Source organism: Olea europaea, chromosome 7 (genome assembly GCF_002742605.1).
Source record: "Olea europaea var. sylvestris chromosome 7, O_europaea_v1, whole genome shotgun sequence".
NCBI lineage: Eukaryota > Viridiplantae > Streptophyta > Magnoliopsida > Lamiales > Oleaceae > Olea > Olea europaea.
This window is the reverse complement of record NC_036243.1, coordinates 9765405-9787861: the sequence shown is the minus strand read 5'-3', so window position 1 is coordinate 9787861 and position 22457 is coordinate 9765405. Positions and strand designations below refer to the sequence as shown.

At 37.8% G+C, this 22457-nt stretch overlaps 1 protein-coding gene across 1 annotated transcript; it reads right to left on the bottom strand.

Moving 5' to 3' along the window:
* Window positions 1-5420: 5420 nt before the first annotated feature.
* Window positions 5421-8778, bottom strand: LOC111396930 (protein KINESIN LIGHT CHAIN-RELATED 2-like). The gene is made up of 3 exons (XM_023023546.1): window positions 8585-8778; window positions 5994-8018; window positions 5421-5806 (listed from the first exon to the last, which is right to left on the bottom strand). The coding sequence occupies exons 2-3, from the start codon at window positions 7916-7918 to the stop codon at window positions 5608-5610; spliced, it is 2124 nt and encodes a 707-aa protein (XP_022879314.1). The 5' UTR covers window positions 7919-8018; window positions 8585-8778; the 3' UTR covers window positions 5421-5607.
* Between the last annotated feature and the right edge of the window lie 13679 nt (window positions 8779-22457).

Below are 22457 nucleotides of genomic sequence, written 5' to 3'. Positions count from 1 at the left end.
TTTTTCATTTTCATATATGAAAAAGGAAAGATTTCATAACCTAGAGATTAAGTATGACTCATTTCAAAATTAAGCAACAATGTTTAAAAAGTTTAAAAATAAGATATTAATTAAAATTTATTTAATAAATAAATAATTAAAAATGTATTTTTTAATTTCAATAAATTAATGTCACAATTCTATAAATTTTGATTACAAATTATTTCACGGTCAAAAGTAAAAAAAAAATAAAAAATTTATACTTTACAAATTATTTCTTGATTACAAATCAAAAATTTTATCGGCCAAATTTATTCATTGATCACAAATCACAAGTCATTCAAAAGTAATAAATTATCAAATTAATTAATCATAAGTTATTTCTCGATTACAACTTAATAAATTATAATTCACAATAATATTTTTTAAGTCACATATTAATTATGTGTCACAAATTAATCAATTTATTGGTCACAATCAATCAAATAATTAGTTACAAACACCCTTGACCCCATCCACCACCATTGCTACGGCCACAACCACCACCGTCACGATCATGATCACAACCACAATCATCTCATCAGACCACGCAAAACCATCACCACATAAAACATAACACCACAGCACACCTCACCACCATCACGGCACCACCACCACCAGATCAACTGCCATCATCTCAGATCTAAACAACTATCAACCACAACCTATCCCAAAATCATCCAAAGCTGTTTCAGATTGTTGGGTCATCAAAAGAAGCAAGTCTATGAAAGGAAAGGCTTTGTAATGACATTATCAGACTTCTAAGACTCGTATAGCAGCCCTAGTAGCTGCCAAAGCCACAACCACAGCCATAGCAGGCCAAAGGGTTTGCACTACCAAGGTCCCTAGTTTCACTCCATCAGGGAATGCCCGATAAAGTCCCTATCAAATTGTCTAGCAATAAAGGTGATGCTACTATGCACCGCTTGCATCAGGTGAGGCCTCACAATGAAAATCGAGACCTTGAATCCATTTTCCATTAATTTCATCGGATTCGAATCAAAATCCAACCTGTTGACAGCTTTAGTTAGATGGGGTAAGGTGTGCGTATATAAATTAATTTATAATAATATTATTAATATTAAAATATTGATTTATAGTGTTTGGATTAATATTTGATTTTTGAAGTTGGATATTAAAAAATATGATTGGGTGTAATTTTCACAAAAAGAAGAAGAATAAAAATAAAAATAAAAATAAAAATAAAAATTAGAGGCCCCTTAAATTGTTGGACCTCAGGCCTGGGACTCTTTTGTCTATGCCCAAAACCGGGCCTGTCTAATTTCGATTCAGAGTTTAAGTAAAAATAAATAAATATGCCACCATCTTCTGTTCTGTGTTGTAAACTTGTAACAAGAGGATTCATCGTCCTGTCGTATGTTCATTTATGTCTCCACTCGTTGGTAGGTGAGTAGGTACCATGTCTATATCGAAAAAATGACGACTTGAAGCCAACAAAAATGGAGGTTTTAAGACGTTTTTGCAATTCTTGTGACAGCTAATTTTGAACTGACATACCACTTCTTAAATAATTGTACACGAAATGTCAAAAAAATTATCATTTACTTTGAAATTGTTTCCATCAGTATCCGATTTTAATAAAATATGGAGAAAAAGACAGCTTTCCTCGGTGGTAAGGTGTTGAAATCCTATAAATAACCATGCACCTTGAGATCAGATGCAAGAGGCAAAATAGTGTTGCGAGACGGATTACACACGATGATGAGTTTGTTGTCGAATGGATAAGGAAGAGAAACTAGAAGGAATGGTACGAGTAGAGGTTCTGCCTGCGACGAGCATTTAATTTTGTTTAGGAGAAGTTGCGAGGATGAAAGAATAATGTTGCATATCGTTAGTGCCAAGTCTTGATTATAGTTACATGGGTTCATATTGAATTACTCATTCCTAATCGTGAAGCAAAACTATTTTGTATCAACACTTGTGTCGAGGCTAATATATGTTTTATTTTGGAGTTATTTGAGATTAATTGATGGGATTGGGAATACGATTCCGCGACATAATTTGAATACTATTATGTTGTCATCCCAACATGCACCAAAAGAGCCTATACGAGTATGGGTTCAAACTGTCCGGGTAAAATGAGGAAGTCAAGCTAAGGTAGTGAGGTAGGAATAGGAGAGGGATTCGATAGCCTAGGCTATAGGCCACCATACACCACCACAACCACCTTTGTCGATCATTCACAACCTTCTAGTTCTTACGCCACTACAGCACACCAAAGGAAAAATCACTATAGCTTAAGATGACTACGGTAATTTTGGTGACCATGTTTGCCTGCTTAAAATTTGAATTAAAATTTAAACAAAGTCAACAATTAATTATAGCAACATATTTCATTAACTTTTATTAAAATCTACAACAAATCTGATTTTTTTTTGTTTTTTTAATATAATCTAAACCATTCAAGGGCTTTATTGATGAAGTCACTTATTTTGACAGTGACGTAAAAGTCACTTTATAAATGTAATATTTACTAGAAAAGTAAGCTATCTAAACATTTGTTTAGTGTAAGGTAACTTTGCTTAGACAATGTTAACCCTTGTATCCGGTCAATGAAACAATTGTTTTTTTTTTTTTTTAAAATAGTAAGTTGTCTTGAGAATACATTTTCCGAAGAACACCAAATGGATCATCCAAGAATTTCGAACACTGTCAATCTTGCTCGATCAAAATCGCAAAATAAAGGAGAAGAAAAAATAATTCACAAGGTCAAATCGACATAGAGTAGATGAGGGATATAGTTACTCAATCTAATAGGTAAACTTTGTGGGATGGAACCCCAATTCCCAATAAGTGGTATCATGGTAGATGAGTCCCACCAATTACAATTGGGTTCCTAGGAAGCTTAGAAGGGGAATGATCTTATATTGCAAGGATTTTTCCTGATCTAGGGTGAATAGGGTAATTTGGAAGATGTTTAAGAAGAAAAACTATATCCAAGAAGCCCTTTTTAATTAGAGACTTGTTCAATATGAAATGCAAAGAAGAGATGAGCATGACCGAGCATTTGAACAATCTTAAGGTCTATTTTGCGTGATTTTTGAAAAGTTAAAATGAGCTTTTGATACTCAAAAGTGTCTTTTGAACCCATTTGACTAATTTATGAAAGTGCTATTTCTAATTAGAAGAGTTTTTAGAAGAATTTGATCCAATATGACTTCTTCTAAAAACAATTTTGGATTAGAAAGTGCTTTTAAAAATTAATTTCTAAACAAAAATTAAAGTAAATTCTTCCAAAACCTCTTTTAGAAGAAGCAAAAGCCATATTAAACACCCAAAGAATATAGTAAACTAGCTAGTTGTGAAGCACGGACACGTTACTAGTATCAACATATTGATGTCCGACACGTATCGGACACCAGTACGTCTCCTACACGTCGCTGACGTGTGTCGGAGTTAGGGTTGGCAACGGTTTGGTTATGGGTCGGTTCGGTCAAAATCATAACCGCACTACCAATTTTTTGACCATACCATAACCGTACCATAATCACGTAAATCGGTTCGGTTCGGTTCGTATTTCGGTTCGGCACGGTTCGGTTCGGTTAATAACCACGAAAATAAATTATTTTTTATAGATTCATCTGTCAAATTGATATAAAACAATTTATGAAAAAAGTCAATAAAAACAAAAACACAATATTCCAAACAAAAATACAAACATTATCAAACAATATTCCAAACGAAAATGCAAACATTATCCTAATTTTCAATTGTAAAATACAAATTTAACAAACAATATTATAAATATAACAAGACTAAACTTTTCTTTCATTCTTAATTGTTGTGCATCGAAGTTACTTGATTCATTCTTCCCCACAAGTCTTACTAGCGTAGATCAACACTCAAAGTTAATTTCTATATAGTAAATAAGAAATGTAAGTAGAGAATACAACGATACTACCTATTCCACAATGGTCTTAGCTAAGATTTAAATAAAAAAAAGTACCTTTTCGTTAGCTTCATTCTCGCTAAACGTTGTACAAGTTCTAGAGTATGATGAAGAAGTAAATTTTTTTTTATATACAATAGAAAAAAATTAACAATAAAAAGAGCAGTGCATGAGTTTGTGGTTTGTGAAGAGTATGATTTGCATTTATATACTGTCATACTAATACTATTATTATTGGATAATGGTAAGTGGGTTGGTCGGCTGAGTCATGTAAATGTAATGGGGGGGGGGGGGGGGGGGGGAGATTTTGTTTTGGGCTAGATAGGAAAGTAGTGTAAATCTCAATAATCAATTCAATTATTTTTTTTTTTAGCGGGTAATCGGTTCGGTTTCGGTTCGATAGTGTAAATACCATACCTGCACCGCCACAAACTAGTTCATTAAAATAAAAATCATATCCGCCTCATTGCACCATCAGTTCGATTTTTTTCACCCCATTCGATTCGGTTAACTGCGGTTTTCGGTTTTGATGGTTCAAATCGCCATCTCTAGTCGGAGTTCCTTGCGGCGTGTCGGATATGAAGAATTGCAGATTTTGTACAAAAAATGGTGATTGGCTCTGCGAAGAAGAAGATCGAGGAAGAAGAAAGAAGAAAAACGTAGAGTGAAGAAGAAGATGGTGAAATGAAGAGACGTGAGGGTGAATGAAAAGTTAGTGGATATAAATGGGTTACTTGTTGGCTCAATAACATTAAATGCAATATAAATGGAGATAAATGAATGAAAATTCGGTGGATGTAAATGGATTGTTGTTGGGCCCAATAATGTTAAATGCAATATAATACTAGATATTTAATTTATTTTTTCAGCTTTTTGTCTAACAACGCAACAGGTAATGAATTAATTTTTTACAATTTCGTCTTCCATTAAAAAATCAAAGAGACAAAAGAAGTCAAATCACTTTCTTCCTCACTGTATAGCCTAAGGATGTTGCTAGGGGAATTAAATAAGTATTAAAAAATTATTACTTTGGACAATTAAATTAAAATAAGTTAAAAAAAATAATATTTTAATCAACGTGTCGACAACGTATTGTGTCGGAACTTTTTTAGAAAATCACATATCCGTGTCGGTGTATCGAATCGGACACTTGTATCCGTGTCGGTGCTTCTTAGCTAGCTAGCAACTATGGATATAAGTACTTATTTTTGTTGCTTTTTAGTTCTTTGCTAGACAATTGGGAGGCTTTGGCATCATGAAGATAGGAAATAGGGTCGATCTAAGATTGTAGGGATTATCGATAAACATTTGCTAACAGCCGTGGGTTGCACCTTGATTTTGATAACTGCGAGAGGCATATTCTTGACATGTGCTTTATCAAATTTATTGAAAATAAGTATTAATACGTTGCCGTCCACATCAGTTAAGCCAGTGTCTCCACATCAGAATTGTAGGTTGGTAGTCTTAATCAAAATTTGTTATAACAACAGAAGAAAATGCAATTTTTTCAGTATTTTATTAAACCAGAAGACATATAAAGGACTAATGACAGAGGAATGTCATCAACTGCAGCAGCAAAATCTGCTAAAGGCAAATCCAAAGCATTTTTCTTTTTTTTCCTTTTTTTTTTTTTTTCCAAAAATAATCCAAAACGAACAGAAAAAAAATTATAAGTGAATTCATGATACCATAATGTTATAAGAGTTATTAACAAACAATGTCTTCAGGGATTTTGATTTTCTGTTCCTGACTGTTCCTGCATCTTTTAATAACAGTGATAATCTTTGCTTTTCATCATCCACATCTGGATTTGCTGTTCCAAGTATCTCTTCTCTCATCTCCACAACATATTCCAAAATTTCAATTGCATCAGCAGTCCTGAGGAAATTTAGGCCTCGATGGTTGATTAGTTGAATAGCTATAGCATGTTTGGTACATAGTAATGGATAGGACGACTAGACAGTAAAATCAAAACGATTTCAACTTCTTTTTCATTTAATACTGTCGAGTCACATCCATACTTTGTAGTAAAATGGATTTAGAGGATTAGAAAGTAAGTGTTTACCTGCCCATTGCATCATAGGTGCCTGCCAGATTGCTATAGACTCCTAATGTATCGGCATGATACGGTCCATATTCGGCCTCCAAAATGTTCCGAGCCTCCTCGAACAAATCTGCAGCCTCGTTTATAGAATAAAGTTCCACACAGGCGAGTCCCATTTGGTTCAGAGCAATCCCAAAAAGGGCGGATTTCTTTTCTCCAAGTGCACGAAACTTGGACACTGAATTTTTGAATGCATTATAAGAATCCGAATAACTCCCTAAAACATAGTACAATACCCCCATTTGGGCTTCAATTCCTGCAATTGTGCTTTGTTGACCTGGTGAATTGCCATACACTTTTATGGCCTTCTGAAGTAATTTCAGAGCGCGATCAGGTTCGTTCATTGATTCATAGATAGCCGATATATCGACTAGGCCACTAGCAATCTCCTCTGCAGGACATCCAGGAAAGGGCTTAGAATAAATGCGTAGCGCATTTTTAGTATAAGATTTCGATTCGCTGAATTTTCCTATCTTGTTGTACAAACCAGCCAAGCGGACGAACACAGAAGCAACTAAAGGATGATTCTCTCCTTTTATGGACTTAAACATATTTAGCGCTTTCTGATACGAAAATATCGCCTCGTCGTATTTTGCTAACGACAAATATGCGTCGCCTATGTTGCAGTCGATGGCTGCCACATTAGCATTCTGTCCATTCGCAGCCATAGCCATACTTGCCAAAACATAATGCTCAAGAGCACCTTCATAGTCTCCTTTGGATTCAAAGATAAGTCCCAAAAGTCTCCTATCAGCAGCTTCCTCTAGAGACGCTGATACGCCATTTTCTTTATGTATATCGAGAGCCATTAAACAAAGCTTCTCAGCCTCCTCGAATTGCATTGCCTGAACATGGGCTTCGGCTAAATATCGACAACTGTCACCAAATCGAGGGTCTTTTTCCCCAAGAACTTGGCGTTGAATTTCCAAACCGGCCGTGTAACAAAGAATGGAGTTCTCAATCTGCCCCAGCATTGCATAAGTATCACCTAACTGCATGCACCCTGCAAATTTAGCGAGCGCATGATTTTGGCCTAAATCCATATCAGGAATTTCGACCGATCTCTCAAGAACAGGAATTGCTGAATTGTGCTGGCCTAGCCTGCAGTATAATGATGCTACAATATGCATACACATTACATACTCTAAATTGGGCTTGGCATTTGCTGAAATCTCGAATGATTTCATCGCTCGAAGAGCCAAATTGAGAGCTTTTTGAGGCTTATCCCCAGATGCAATCAATTCCCTAGCCTGTTTAAGTAGATACGGGCCAAGATATCCTGCCTCAGAAGGATCCTCAGTTCCATTCTGCATCTTCAATCCCAGAGCACGATTCATGGAAGAAACTGAATTTAACTTTCTCGAAGTTTTCATATTTCGCTTCCCATTCGAAGGTCTATTCATTAAAGACTTGCTACTCAAACTAGGCTTGGGAGATGCTCCTGTCGAGGAAACAGACTTAACACTGGCAGGACGGATCTTATTCATATCCCCAATCTTTTCATCCCGAGATCCATTTTCTTCCTCAAAAACACTATCTCCTTGAATTTTATCGCTTTCTACCTCGTCTTTAGCCTCCACATCCCAGCAGTAGTCTCCAGCAAGATACCGCAATTCAGAATCAATCCTCGACTCTTCGCCATAGGATAAAAAACTACGCCTCGATGGAGATAGGTCAGAGCTCTGCATATCGCACACATTGTTATAAAGTTGCTCAATGGAATTGTCAACGACCTGTTCTATCGCCAGATCGATAGAGTCAGTCTCATTACTTCGTGTGCTCGAGGGACTTCTCGTAGAAGTATGGTTAAAGATTTCACTCTCCATTGCATACTGGCCACTGTTTTCCTTTTCACCATTTGATCTGTCCATGATATACCCAGGCATTGAGAAATGCGATTTTTCTCACGGCCTCTTTTCTTCCTTTCTGTGTATCTAATTCGACTTTCTTGATCCGATTGAAGAGAGCGAACACGATGTACTACCACTGCTTATGAATCAAAGCAGATTAATATCGTTTGGCTATTTCTTTTATGGATTATACACATTACAACAATTGTAATTTACAAATTTTCATTATAAATGAAACACTAAAGAAGTGACAACTTATAATCACAAGCAATAAACCAATAAACCGCCTCATCTAAAAACTATGAACTAACCAATTACCATTATTTCATATTGTCAATTTATGGCTTTTATGATAAGGTGGTATCTATGATGAACAATGCTAAACCTAAACGTACGAATTTTTTCTACAGATTTCAACAACAGCAAATCACAGGAAGACATCTTGTCTTCCTTTACCAATTCTGTTAAAAAAAAAATTTGTACTTGCGGAGTTTTCCATCTATGATACTAGACAATACTATGAAGGAAAAAAGGTTAAAATCTTGTCTACTGTAATACAAAATCATCTGTTACCACCCAACAAAATGAAACTGAATAAAATTTTGTTTATTACACTATTGAATCCTTCATACGAAACTGACTATAGCCAATTAGCCATTAATAATAATAACTGTAAAATAAATAATTTGAGAATGAGAGTACCTTGATTGATTTTCCTCCAAGAAAAATCTTCTCCACATTACAGTAACAGATCCAGAATATATTTCCATACACACATGCATGTACGTGTAATATAGGTTGATGGGAAGAGAAGGTGAAGGGAAGGTGAAGGGACAATAAGAATAAACACAAAAAAGGAACTTGTGAACAAAATAAGTGAAAACCCTGATAATAAGTAGATAAAATGTAAGTGTTATGCTGTGTATATATAAGTGTGTATGTATAGGTGGAAGTTGAAATGTTGAAGTATGAATAAGACATACCATCTGCCATCCATGTCACCACTGGTTGCAGCCTCAGAAAATTTGGAAATTTACCTTCTTTTAAAGCAACGGCTAAAAACTGATTAATTTCACTTTTTAATTATTGATTATTTAATTTACAATACGTAATAATTCATAATTTTAACATCATAATCGTACTGTTCACTCAACCTATTGTTTTAAGTAATAAGCTAGTAATAAGCTAGCCTTAACATTTAAAAGATAGTTTGTCATCAACTTTTCATTATAATTGCACGTCAATCCCAATATTTTGATTAAATGATCACGAAACTCTCATGAAAATGTGCCTCACATTTTGACCATCGACTCAAGTTCGTTAAAATTCAAGTCCGTAAAGTTTGACAAGTGCCAGGTAACGATTTAATCATGATTCTGAAAAAAATATTGTGTTATAGAACGACTGTACAACTATAAAGAAATTTTGATGATTAATTTACTCATTTTTGAAGGTCAAGGGCCAACTACCTAGTCAAACAACAGACTGAGGACCAATAGTCAAATAATAGACTTGGCGCCGTTTCAAAGTAAATGGAATTGCAGCTAATCTTCTAGGAGGGAGACCATGATATTGTCGAATACCATCAAGTTATGATCCTCCACGTGGCAAAGAATACTGTTTTAATTACAATCGCAAGCTTTACATAACTAAAAAGTTTCCTTTTTTTTTTTTTTCAAAAAAGTAGTGCCGATCCCAAGACGCCTTTGGTTGAATGTTCACACCTGAACATTCCATTCTCTGCCTTGACTTGACATCCAGATACCTGCTAGGTTGACGTGGCTTTTTATGATTGGGTTTTATTTGTGGGTTCATCGCATCAGATTATTTCTTAAAACGGCAATTAAACTTTTTAAGCTGGTGAGAGAACAGAGAAGCTTAGAAAGTCATGTTTTAGTGAAGTTGAAGATTTTACTTCAAGGGACGATTTCTTGAGAATGAGCTGCAATGGATATCGTTCACTTTGAGAAAAATAAAACTTGGAGTCAGTGGAAATAAAATAAAATAAAGAAAAAAAAGTTTGAACTTATTGGTTTGAATGTTTAAGTAACTTAGCTTCCATTTGGTAGCAATTTTTCACCTCAAAAAACTAATTTTTTGACTGTTATTTTATTATTTCAGTCGTCATTTTTTATTTCTTCACTTACGGATGGAACCCACTTTTTTTTTCAATGATCAAAAAAATCAATTTTCATAATTACTAAAACAAGCTCTTAGATTGTTTCAAGTTAATTATACCATGGGCACTTGTCAATAAGAAAAGGGTTGTTCAATCGAGGTGGATGTCCATACTAACATTTGAAAAGTCATCCTCTAATAATTATAGTGTGGAAGTATATTGTATTCAAGTACAATTCTACAAGCTCTATGATTCGTAGGTGAGATGATCAAAGCGTGCAAAAGACAAATACCATCAAGAATCGGGCAAACGTGTACTTATGAGACAAGACTATGGATGTCAACGAATCGAATTGAATTGGGCCAAGCTGATTCACGAGTCAAAACTCAAGGCTCGAGCTCGACTCGAGTAAAATGAAACTGGCTTTTTTCGAGCCGAGTCGAGCTAAAGCTTGACAAAAAAAAAGGCTCGACTCTAGCTTTTGGCTCGAGCCTTAGCGAGCCAAGCCAGTTCGATTTTCTCTCTCTTTCTCCCTCTTTTTTATTTTATATATATATATATATATATATATATAAGCCCGAGCTAGCAAGTCACACCGACTGGCTCGGGCTAAGTCTGAAACCTTAAAATGGGCCTCAACCGAAGCCAGTTCGAATTTTTTTCGAGCCGAACCACGGGTGGCCCGAGCCAACGAGCTCAGTTGACATCCCTAGATAAGACACACAAGCATGGGTGCTAACCAATCAAAGCAAAAAGAAGCTTGCAGTATCATGAAGTTACCATTATAAAATCTCGAGAATTCTTTAGTAGCATAACCAATCGATAAGAATGTAGAAAATCGTCCACGTCGAACATTCAAACTAACATGACGATAGACGTTGACCAAAAAAATCACAGTACAAAATCAATATCTAACGCACACGATCACAAAATTAGTATACCTCACAACTTTCAAGTTTGTTAAAATCAAAATTCTATGTTTGATTATCGAAGTCTCCTAACAAAATCTCAATAAATCAACAATTTCTATACAGAGTTTCTACAACTTTCATCAATAACTCTTTTGCTTCACAAAATCGTTAACTGTAGAGACTATGAAAATTGAATCCCAAACGTTGAAGTTAATTTGATTTGGAGGTGCAAATGGCACAAGGCAAAAAAATGCTAGAAAAGACATTGATATGCCATATTTGTGAAGCTGTCCTTGCACCAGTTGGATTTCCGTTCATCAATCATAGTGGCATCCGATGAAGTTTCTGAATTATCTGAAATTACAAACCACTTCCAATCAGATTACAAATAACAACAACGATTAATTAAGCATTATTCTGGGTCGAACCTTTTCAATTATATATAGTCTTCTGACTAGAAATCAATAGATCATTTTTCCATTAGTTTTTCCTCAGATTTGTTGGCTCATTGCATGTATTTATGTGAAAAGGTTCATGCTGAACTAAAGAGAACTAAATGGGATTAGCAAGGAGAGTTGTGTGACAAAATTCACTATCTAGTCCAATCTAGTGTTAAACATGCCATTGAGGACTCCAACCTTGTGAATTAAACCAGCTTAATGAGGCATAACCAATAGATATCAACACATAATCTGTTCACGACGTGAGTTAAGTAAGCGTGTTCTTATTAACTTAAACTTTTAGATGAAGTGATTCCACAATATCTTGCTGTGAATACCTTTGAAGCAAAAATGTAATTAGTTGATGATAACTGAGCAAGCACGTTGCTGCAGTTGAACAATTGTAAGAAATGGATCGAACAGGAAAAGAGGACCAAACATCGATTGAATTAGAAGAGTTATGGTTACTTGTCACACACATATTTGGTACGCTTTACAGATATTTATATTCAAGTTCATCTAATTAAGCGTACCAAACATGCACCCTCGGAGAAGATTATCTTTAGAGTTCTACTCTAATTGCAACAAAATCACCTTTTTCCCAATATTTGGGATTGTTCTCTTATCAACTGTTGACACATAAAAATTCAGCCCAAATCGAACGGCCCAAGGAGTGAAGCCCAATTGGAGGATCCCCAAATCAGATAGCCCAAAGAACGAAGCCCAATCAAACAAATCAAGATGAAGGCCCAAATAGGGAGGCCCAAGAACGCGGTAACGCCATCGCCCAAGTTTGCAAGTCGCCCAGAATCTGAGCGAATGGAGTGCCATACAGTCGCTCAGAGCTGTTACTCTATTCTCGTCCAAACCTTCAAGTCGCCCAAGGTCTTAACAAACATAAAGCGGTGTGGTTATCAGGACGTGCAGTTATCAAAGCAGTTATTAAAGCAGCCCTATCACGTTCCACGATTCAAGAAATTCAATCGAAAGCGGTTGAACGACGAAGAGTAATGGCAGCAGTTAAAAAAGACAGTTTTTATGACAAGTTGGCCATTACAAGGGAAGTGGGCAGTTATAGGACGATCAAGCGGTTTTTAGGCGGTTGATCACAAAGAGGTCGTCCATAAAGTATAAAAGGGAGAAAAAACATAGAGCAAAGGACCGAATCAAAAACTCTCGAACAGAGAACATGTAATTTTAATTTCCTTAACTTAGACTTAAATACTTTCCTTTCAGTAACTCATGTGCTTGCGCCCCTTGGAGGCATATTGTTTTTAATTTCCAATTGTAAAGTCATCGCCAATAAAAGAACATCCCTTTTTGGGAATTTGTCTCAAGAGGTTTGTCCCTTACACAATCGTCTGATCCTTTTTAATTGTTAGCGACAAACCCGCGCGAAACAATTTGGCACGCCCAGTGGGACAGTGGTGTTAGGTGTTGAAAGTACAAAAGGTGAAATAATATGCCTCAGAGATCTGATAAGGAAGCAGCAAGTCAGGGAGGAATCCAGTCTGTAATCGAGCGATATGAGGAGCAGCATGCCTCTCCACGAACAGATGGACAGAATCAAAGCAGTAACAGTCGTTACGAACCAATGACGGAGTTGAGTCCCCGAACCATGCGTGCGTTACTTGGAGAACTCACACAAGACGTCGTTGAACAGGTAAATCTTCGAAGTATTCATAATATGGAAAGATTTACACAAAATGGGAACGTACACTATGACAACATGACCAAACAACTAAACACTTTGAATGAAACAATGAATAAGTTAGTAGGCCAGATATGTCAACCGGTTATACCTCTTACAAATCACTTTTAAACTAGGACAATTGTGGGACATATCCCTCGGTCCTAAATTCGAATCAAGTGGTAGAACCGCTTTCTGGTCCCTCTACTTCAAACCAAGGGGGTACTACAGTGCCAAATCAGAACAATGGTAGTGGTACTCCTAACTTGGGGGTAATCTAAACATAAGAGATAATGTCCTAAATAATGGACAGAATATTTCACGTGTTAATGAGGGAATAGATGTTCAGGCTAATGGTAATGACCCTAATCATGGTAATTTTGTTGCCAATCAAGGACCAAATATCAGGCCTCATGCAAATCAACCGGTTAACCAACCTGTAGGAATTCCATATGACCCCAACTTCATGTTGAGGAATCAGATTATGGAAATCGTACAGGATCAGATGGCTTTTGGGGTGCGTCCCGTCATTAGGCCAACCTACACAAAGCCATACTCTGATTGGGTAGACCAAGCATACCCATGGCCTAGAGGGTATAAGGTGCCAGAATTCTCACTGTTTACCGATTTAGGAGAGGTGTCTACTCTAGAACACATAGGGCGATTCACATTGTAAAGTGGTGATATAACCGATTACCATAAAATAAGGCTTTTTCCTGGTTCATTAACAGGAATAGCTTTCTCCTGGTTCATCAACTTACCAGCGAATTCTGTTCAAACATGACAACAATTGGAACAGTTATTTTACGCTCAGTTTTATAAAACTGAGTCTGAAGTCACTTTGGCTGATTTGGCGAATCTACGTCAAATGCCAAACGAATGGGCAGAAAGTTTTCTCCAAAGGTTCAAGACAGCAAGAAGCAAGTGTTTTGTACCTCTGCCCGAAAAAGAATTTGTCAAAATCGCTTAGGGCTGCTTGAGTTTTGATTTAAAGAAGAAATTTCAAGACAAGGAATTTCCTGACCTCTTCCAGTTAAGTGCGAATGTGATTAGGTATGAACAACTGATAAGAGAGGAAGAACAGATGAAAAATTCTAGTAAAGGGACTTATTACAAAGACCCAAATTTTGATGTTCATACCATCAGTGGCGAGTCATACGACGAGGCCGAAATGTGTTTGGCCGAATTGGTCAAAGGAGATACATATATTTGTCCCATAATGGCCAAGCCTAAACCATCGGGCAAAGATGAGCCCATAAAAGATGGAAACATAAAGGCTAGAACGTTCTCGTTCGACGTAACCAAAGCTGACCTTATATTTGATAAATTATATAGGGATAAGCAGATAAAGTTGAGCGATAAGCACAAATTGCCAAACCCTGAACAAATTAAGGGTAAAAAATATTGTAAGTGGCATAATGCATGGTCACATTTGACTAACAATTGCTTGGTTTTCAGCCATGTATTGCAGGATGTCATTGAATCAGGACGAATTACGTTCGATGATAAGAAGAAGATGACAGTGGACGAAAATCCTTTCCCACGGCCACTTGGAGTAAACATGGTAACATCTGGATTCAAAAACAAGTTACCAAAATTCAAGTTGGTCGTAGATGATGGAGAAGAGGATCCTAGACCACATCCCAGCGTCTTTGAACGAATCAAGGAGAAAGAACCAAAAAAGGACGAAGACATCCTGTGTGCAAGGTGTAAAAGAGAAGTGAATGGAAATACGGAGAAACCAGGGACATGGCAGCATCCCTATCGCCCTACTTTCTTCCCAAACACTCAGTCTGGTAGAGGGCGAGGTACATCATTCTATAGAGGACCACCTTTTGAGAGGCAGTTCAGGCCAGCAGATAATGGAAGAACATTCAGGCCGCAACCTCGTCGGCCAAATGTATAGCATTCATTCCAGTATAATGCAGGAAGGGCAGTACCCTTCGATGAAATGACTATAACACAACAGAGGCGTTTCCAACGAAACTATGGACGGATGATGAGGCAGCAACAGGGAATGCCCCATCCTAAAACGCCTAAACTACTCAAGGTAGCCAATCAAAATGTCCTCAAAGATAGTGAAGAGACCGGTATAGATGAATCAATGAAGGAACTGCCAGAAACTTCTTCTGGGAGATCAAAGTTTGAGCAAGACAGAAGGGATGGAGAGGATCCAGATCAGCCCCTTACTATCCAATTCGGTACGTTGCCTCTTGTCGTGGCCAATAATTACCTACTGGCCAATGAATTTAAGAATAAAGAAAAAGAAGAAGAGAGGGAGGACAACGAAGGAGAAGTTTGCGTGCTGGTATGTGAAGAATGCCAGACTTCTAGAGAGGCCTACAACGATGAAAAGGATGACGGGATGACAGACATTGAAGAAGAAATCGACCTAGAAGCAGAAAGAAGAAAGAGAGGAGTATCGCGCAATACTCTGTTGAAGCAACTACATCGAGAGGGAGTTCGCGAAGTAGACTTGTTGGGGGAACCATCTGGGCGTCCTTTTGATTTTTATGTACTGTACGGGACACCCAAAAGGAAGAAGAGAGTGCCTCACTCTGAAAAGTATGGGTCACCTCCAAGAATAATGCCCCCTCCCACAGGTTGGGTAACTGATGAGGAAGCATTAGAAAGAAGTAGGAAGGAAGTTCAGGAGACAGAGGATCAGCGTGATATACTGCACGTCGACTTATCACAGGGGGATAATTCGACAGAAAACAAGCAGGAAATAGAAATAGAGGCTGTCGAAAAGGTTATTTTTAAACGGCCAGCCATGAAATTGATTAAACACTTGAGGTCGTTGTACGTTAAAGCTCTAGTTAACGGCATCCCAGTGGCAAAAGTGCTTGTCGACAATGGAGCAGCTATAAACACCATTCCATCTAGGATGATGATGAAGTTCACAAAAATAGAGGATGACATGATTCCTACAGAAGTCATCCTCACGAGCTTCAATGGAGGAGCAACTTTAACTAAGGGAGTTATGCCATTGGACATAACTATAGGGACGACTACTAGGACCACTGTCTTCTTTGTAATAGATGGTCCTACTAGTTACAATGTGTTACTAGGAAAAGATTGGATACAAGGAAGTCGCTGTATACCCTCATCGCTCCATCAATGCCTGATCTTTTGGAATAACAAAGGCGAAGTAGAGGTGGTACAAGATGGAAAAGTTCATGTACGAAGGAAACTATGGACCTGTCAGGGTAGTACAAGATGGGGAAGAAACTCAGGTTGTCGCGCAAAGCGAAGAACCATTCTCAATGGACGCACTCACTGAAATGTTCAAACAGATGAGGCCAAATATAGTGGCCCTGGAAGAGCCAGTAATTGGCAAAAGAATAATTAAGGAGTCTTGAATGGACTTTAAGTTACAAAAGCAAATGGCCGACATTCAGGCCTTCAAAGCCAGACTGATGGCTTTCAATAAGGAATGCAATGACAAGGCGAAAGAAGAGACAGCCCTAAAAGCGCTGAAGGACAAGTTGGCAGTATTCGAGTTAGAGCAAAGCATTGGCCGAGAAGTTAACAAGGTGGACTGTTTAGAAGAGGAAGTACTTACAAGGGAACTGGACGACGAAGTGATGCGGATCGCCAAACCTGGATACGCTCAAGCACAAGACTCTCTGACCAAAGTAAATATTGGCAATGAAGGAGAAGATCGCCCAACATTCATCAGCCAAATGCTCGACCAAGAGGTTAGTAACAAATTAATCGCTTTGCTAAAAGAGTACAAAGATTGTTTTGTTTGGGAATATGAACAAATGCCTGATTTAGATAGAGACTTGGTGGAATATAAGTTACCAGCTAAGCCTAACTTTAAACCGCATATGCAACCTCCTAGACGTTTTGCTCCCAATGTACTCCCTGAAAATCAAGAAAGAGATAGAGTGATTATTGAAAGCAGGTTTTATTAGAAGAGCCAGATATGTCGAATGGTTGTCCAATGTCGTGCCAGTACTAAAAAAGAATTGTAAACTAAGGGTGTGTATAAATTTTAGAAATTTAAATATAGCTACACCCAAAGATGAGTATCCAATGCCCATGATGGATTCTTTAGTAGATTCAACTGCCGGACATGTCATGTATTCTTTCATGGATGGGTATTCAGGATACAATCAAATTTATATAACTGAATAAGATATACATAAAACTGCCTTTAGATGCCCTGGGTCTCTAGGATGTTTTGAATGGGTGGTTATGCCTTTTGGTCTAAAAAATGCAGGGGCAACTTATCAAAGAGCAATGAATTTAATCTTTCATGATATGATAGGCAAGTTTGTTGAAGTGTATGTAGATGACATAGTAGTCAAGTCCATTAAAGAAGAGGACCATTTCGAACAGTTAAGATATTCGTTTGAGCGAATGAAGCAATATAAGTTAAAGTTGAATCCCTTGAAGTGTGCATTCGGTGTTAATGCAGGGAATTTTCTTGGTTTCTTAGTACATAAGAGAGGGATTGAACTTGATAAAAATAAAGCGAGGGCTATTTTAGAGGCCAAATCACCTAGCAACAAAAAGGAGTTGCAAAGGTTTCTAGGCCAAGTAAATTTTTTAAGACGCTTCATTTTTAACTGTGCAGGGCGAACTAAAGTCTTTTCGCCACTCTTAAAGCTGAAAATCAGGACGAATTCGTCTAGAAAGAAGAACATCAAAAGACTTTTGAAAGCCTGAAGACATATCTATCAAGTCCACTAGTGTTGGTGTCACCAATCCAAGGACGGCTAATGAAAGTGTATGTATCGGCTGAAAAAGAATCAATAGCTGGAATGGTCGCATAGGAAAACCAATTTGGTGAAGAAAGGGCAATTTACTACTTAAGTAGACGGTTAACAAAATGTGAATGTAATTACTCTGCTATAGAAAAATTATGTCTTGCATTGTATTTCACATGTACAAAATTAAGGGCTTATTTATGGCCCGTAAACCGTTTATTTAATTTCTAAAGTAAATTTAATTAAGTATATGTTCTCACGCCCTATTTTACACCAAATGGTAGGCCTTTGGACATTAGCTTTATCAGAATTCGAAATACAATATATACCTCAAAAAGCAGTCAAAAATCAGGCTTTGACTAACTTTCTAGTCGATCATCCGTGCCTTGACATGCCTGAAGAAATCGAACTAGAAATCAATTCGTTTGAGTTAAAACCTTGGGTGTTGTATTTCGATGGGTCAAAAACCTCTAAAAGTGTAGGAGTAGGAGTAGCATTGATTAATCCTTTAGGGATTTGCTACAAGTTCGCATTCACTTTAGACAGAATGTGCACCAACAATCAGGCCGAATATGAAGCCTTAATTGTAGGCCTAGAACTAATGATAGATATGGGAGTAAGAAATGTGATCGTTAGGGACGATTCTCAATTGGTGATCCATCAATTGATCGGTGATTTTAAATGCCAAAGTGATTCCATTATAAGTCAATATGAGATCGCCCAAGAATTATTAGAAGAATTCGATCAAGTAGAACTTCAAAGCGTTAATAGGATATATAATGACGTGGCAATTGAGTTAGCCCAAATGGCCTCAGGGTACTCAAAGGTTTTGACTTGGAAGTCTACTTGTGAGTATGGAATCATATTGCCCGTGACTCAAAGAAGAGCGAGAAAGATTGAACTTCACTACATACAAGATAGAGATGCAATGGATTGGAGAACAAAGATTAAAGGATTCCTTAAAGAACCTAATGGAAGGATTAGTAGGAAAATGAAGCTGTGTTTGCTGAATTATACACTAATAGATGAAGAGTTGTTCAAGAAACGCTCTGATGGTATATTACTAAAGTGTGTAAGTTTGCAAGAAGCCAAGACGATCATGGCTGAGGTGCACGAAGGGATATGTGGAGCTCATCAAGTTGGCCAAAGGATGAGATAGTTAATTATTAGGAGTGGATATTTTTGGCCAAAGATGGGAGAATTATGCGTTCAGTATGCAAAGAGTTGTTTAGCATGCCAAAAGGATGGTCCAATACAAAGGGCGCCAGCACGAGAGATGGGACCTATTATTAAACATTAGCCGTTCGAGGGTTGAGCGATAGACCTGATAGGGAAGATTTATCCCCCATCGTCTAAGCAACATACTTTTGTTATAGTTGCAACCGACTATTTCACCAAATGGGTAGAGGCGGTACCTTTGAAAGAGATCACCCAGAAAAATGTTATAGAGTTCATCCGTGATCACATCATTTATAAGTTTGGAATTCCACAAACGTTAATGGTAGATCACGGAACATCTCTGAATGGGGATCAAGTGAACAAATTTTTCAGCGAATTTGGGGTTAAATTAGTAAACTCCACACCATACTACGCTCAATCCAACGGACAAGTAGAATCTTCTAATAAGATTCTAAAAAATATCATCAGAAAGATGATAGATGAAAATGCCAAAAATTAGCACGAATGTCTGAACAAGGCCTTATGGGCTTACATCACCTCGGTCAAGTACCAAAGTTACTCCTTTTCAACTTGTTTATGGACAGGAGGCCATTTTGCCTATGAAAATCAACGTGCAATCGATTAGAGTATGCTTGCAACATAAGTTGAATGATGATGAGTATGCCGAATCACTAGTTCAAAATTTATTGGGGTTAGACGAATTAAAGTTGGACGTCTTAGATAGATTGCAAGTTCAAAAACAAAAAATGACTAAGTTTTATAATAAAAAAGTCATAGCCAAGTCATTCAGCCTGGGTGAACTAGTTTGGAAGACGATACTCCCTTTGGATAGTAAAGATCCAAAGTACGGGAAGTGCTTGCCCGATTGGGAAGGACCATACAAAATAAACAATGTGTTGCCCAATGGAGCGTATCACTTGGAAGATTTAGATGGCACCAAGCACGTGAGATTCATTAACGGCAAATATTTGAAAAAATATGTTCCTTCTTTATGGGAATGTGAACAGATAAAAGCATAATCAAATATGTTGAACGATTAAAGGATAATAAAGACAGAGTGAAATACGTTCAAATGAAATCCTTTATTATCAAACGTTCATTACAAAAATGCAAAAATACAAATAATGGATGCTCTACAAAATACAATTAAAAGTAAGCTAATCTCCCGGTTGATCGCTGAGTAAGCCTCACACCCCCTTCCTAAATGCATCGCTGCAACGGTGGGATTGCCGAGTAAGAGGGTGGACTGGCCTCACCACCTTCCTAAATACATCGCTGCAATGGCGAGCAAAGAGGCTGAGAAGCACTCTTAGCAAGCAAGGTGGCCCGCTAGCATCCCAAAAATTGCCTTCTATCATCGACTCCTTGTAAAGGACAAAGAGACGATGAGAAGAACTTCGATGGTAAAAACTTTGCTGCTGGCCAGAAAATATTTCATATACCTCCCACACCAAAAGTGACATCAAGGCAAATAGTAAAATGGACGGACTAAACAGTCCATTTTTGGATCGGATTGATTGTCAGAATGCCAAGCAATGGCAGCAAATTAGTTTCGAAGAAGAAAATGAAGATAGAAGATGAAAAATGCGAAACATTTATAGGTGGTGGAGATGAAGAGACAGAATATGAACAGCCACATTTCTGCCTAGTAAATGGAATTAAATAGCCCAAAGTCTTGGAAAAAGTGGTGAAAATATCAAAAGAAAATGGATAAGATTTTTAGCACAAAGCAGTTAAATGCTTGAAGAATTGATGACTAAAAAATAAACGTCAAATAAATGCACAAGAAGTTAATGTTCATTAATGATGAACAAAGTTACAAAGGAAAAATCAAATTACAAAAGAAAAAAAGGACATCATGTGTCTTAATTACAGTCCACCACATACTGAACGAATTCGTTCCCTAAGTTTTTCCCAATCCTCGTTCTGCCAAGAGGAAGTGATGTTCAATTCGGCCGCGACATCATTATCAACTTCCAACTTCTTGTACTGCTCGACCAAGGATTTAGTTCGCTCAATTCCCTGGGAGGCGTAGCGCTTTTTAGCAGCCATTCTCGCCCTGCAGTCGTCCATTTTGACTTGAAGTTCCTTCATCTGAGCAGCCAAATTAACCATTAAAGAGTCTTCAACCATGACTTCGGAAGAGATTTCTTTCAACTCGTCCTCAGCCTTGTTAATCTCCATACGCAAAGACTCTTTCTCAGCTACGGCTCGAAGATATTGAGTACTTTTGGCCTTTAGTTCAGCATTCTTAGCCAGCAAAGAAAGGACCTCGGAGTAGATAACCTTCAACGTCGCTTTAAAATCGGCAGAAAGATTGAGCGACGGAAGCGTCAGTGCTTGCTCTAACTTCGCATTCAAATGCTCAAGTTTATCCTTGTGCCTGGTAGCACTAGCCCTTCCAATGTCCATATCCATGAAGGACACGTACTCAAATATCGACTCCTTGAGAAACTTCAAATCTTCCTCTGAAAAAGCAGCAGGACGATCAGATGGAGCAGGGCGAGACGTCTGGACTTGCCCCCAGGAAGCGAACAAGTCTTGGATAGAACGCACAATTTTGTCAGTATCCTGCAAAGAAAATTGCCAATATTAAAGATTCTCACTATAACGAACAAGATAGAAATAGAAGTGAAGCAAATACTACCTCATCAACAATCGTAGAAGATGGCATGTCCTCAGCCAAGTTTGCCACCAATGACTTCTCCATTTGTGAGGACTTCCCCTTGTCTGAGCGAGAAGATGTTGCCACAACGGGCAGACTCATAGGAGTATCTGCAAAACTCAAGAGCAACAAATCAGAAACCAACGGCACAAGCAAAGGTAAGACATCAAAAGACTAAATTACCTTTTGCTTCGATGTTTGGGGGGTTGACGCCCTGGGAAGAAGGTGGCTCATCCATGGGTTGTGATGAGGATTCTAGGACTGAAGATGTCTCTTTAAGCGTAGCCCCCTCATCAACCGGTTTGGATGAAGCAGCCTCAGCGGAGGATGATGGAGCAGGAGCTGTCGATGCCAAAGCCTTTGAAGGAGAGGGTGAACTTTTCTGAGAAATCCAAAAGATCATCAGCACACAGAAAAGTTTCAAGTGTGGAAAAGTATGCTTGTGAGTAAACCAATTTAATTACCTTCCTCCTGACGATAAGAGGGGCATCATCATCATCATCATCATCAACATCATCCTCCAGAATGGGAGATGCTGAGACTGGCCATTTGCGGCTTGGGGCACTCTTGGCTGTAATAGGCTTGGTAGGGAGAGAAGAAGATGGACGAGCAGACTGTTTAGTGCGACGAGAAGGAGAAGGACTCCGAACGGATAAAGGAATGACTAAAACAGGAGGAGGGGAAGAAATGCTCGGCTGGTCTAGTGAATGAAAGGCACGATTGGCATCAGTCACAAATAATCTGCGTTTCACTGACGGCCAGAGCTGTTCAAAAAGAGGGTGAATGGCGTGGCTAGAATTGAAAGGGGCTAACGAAAAATAGCTGGTTAAAAGAAGATTGCGAGCATTTATAG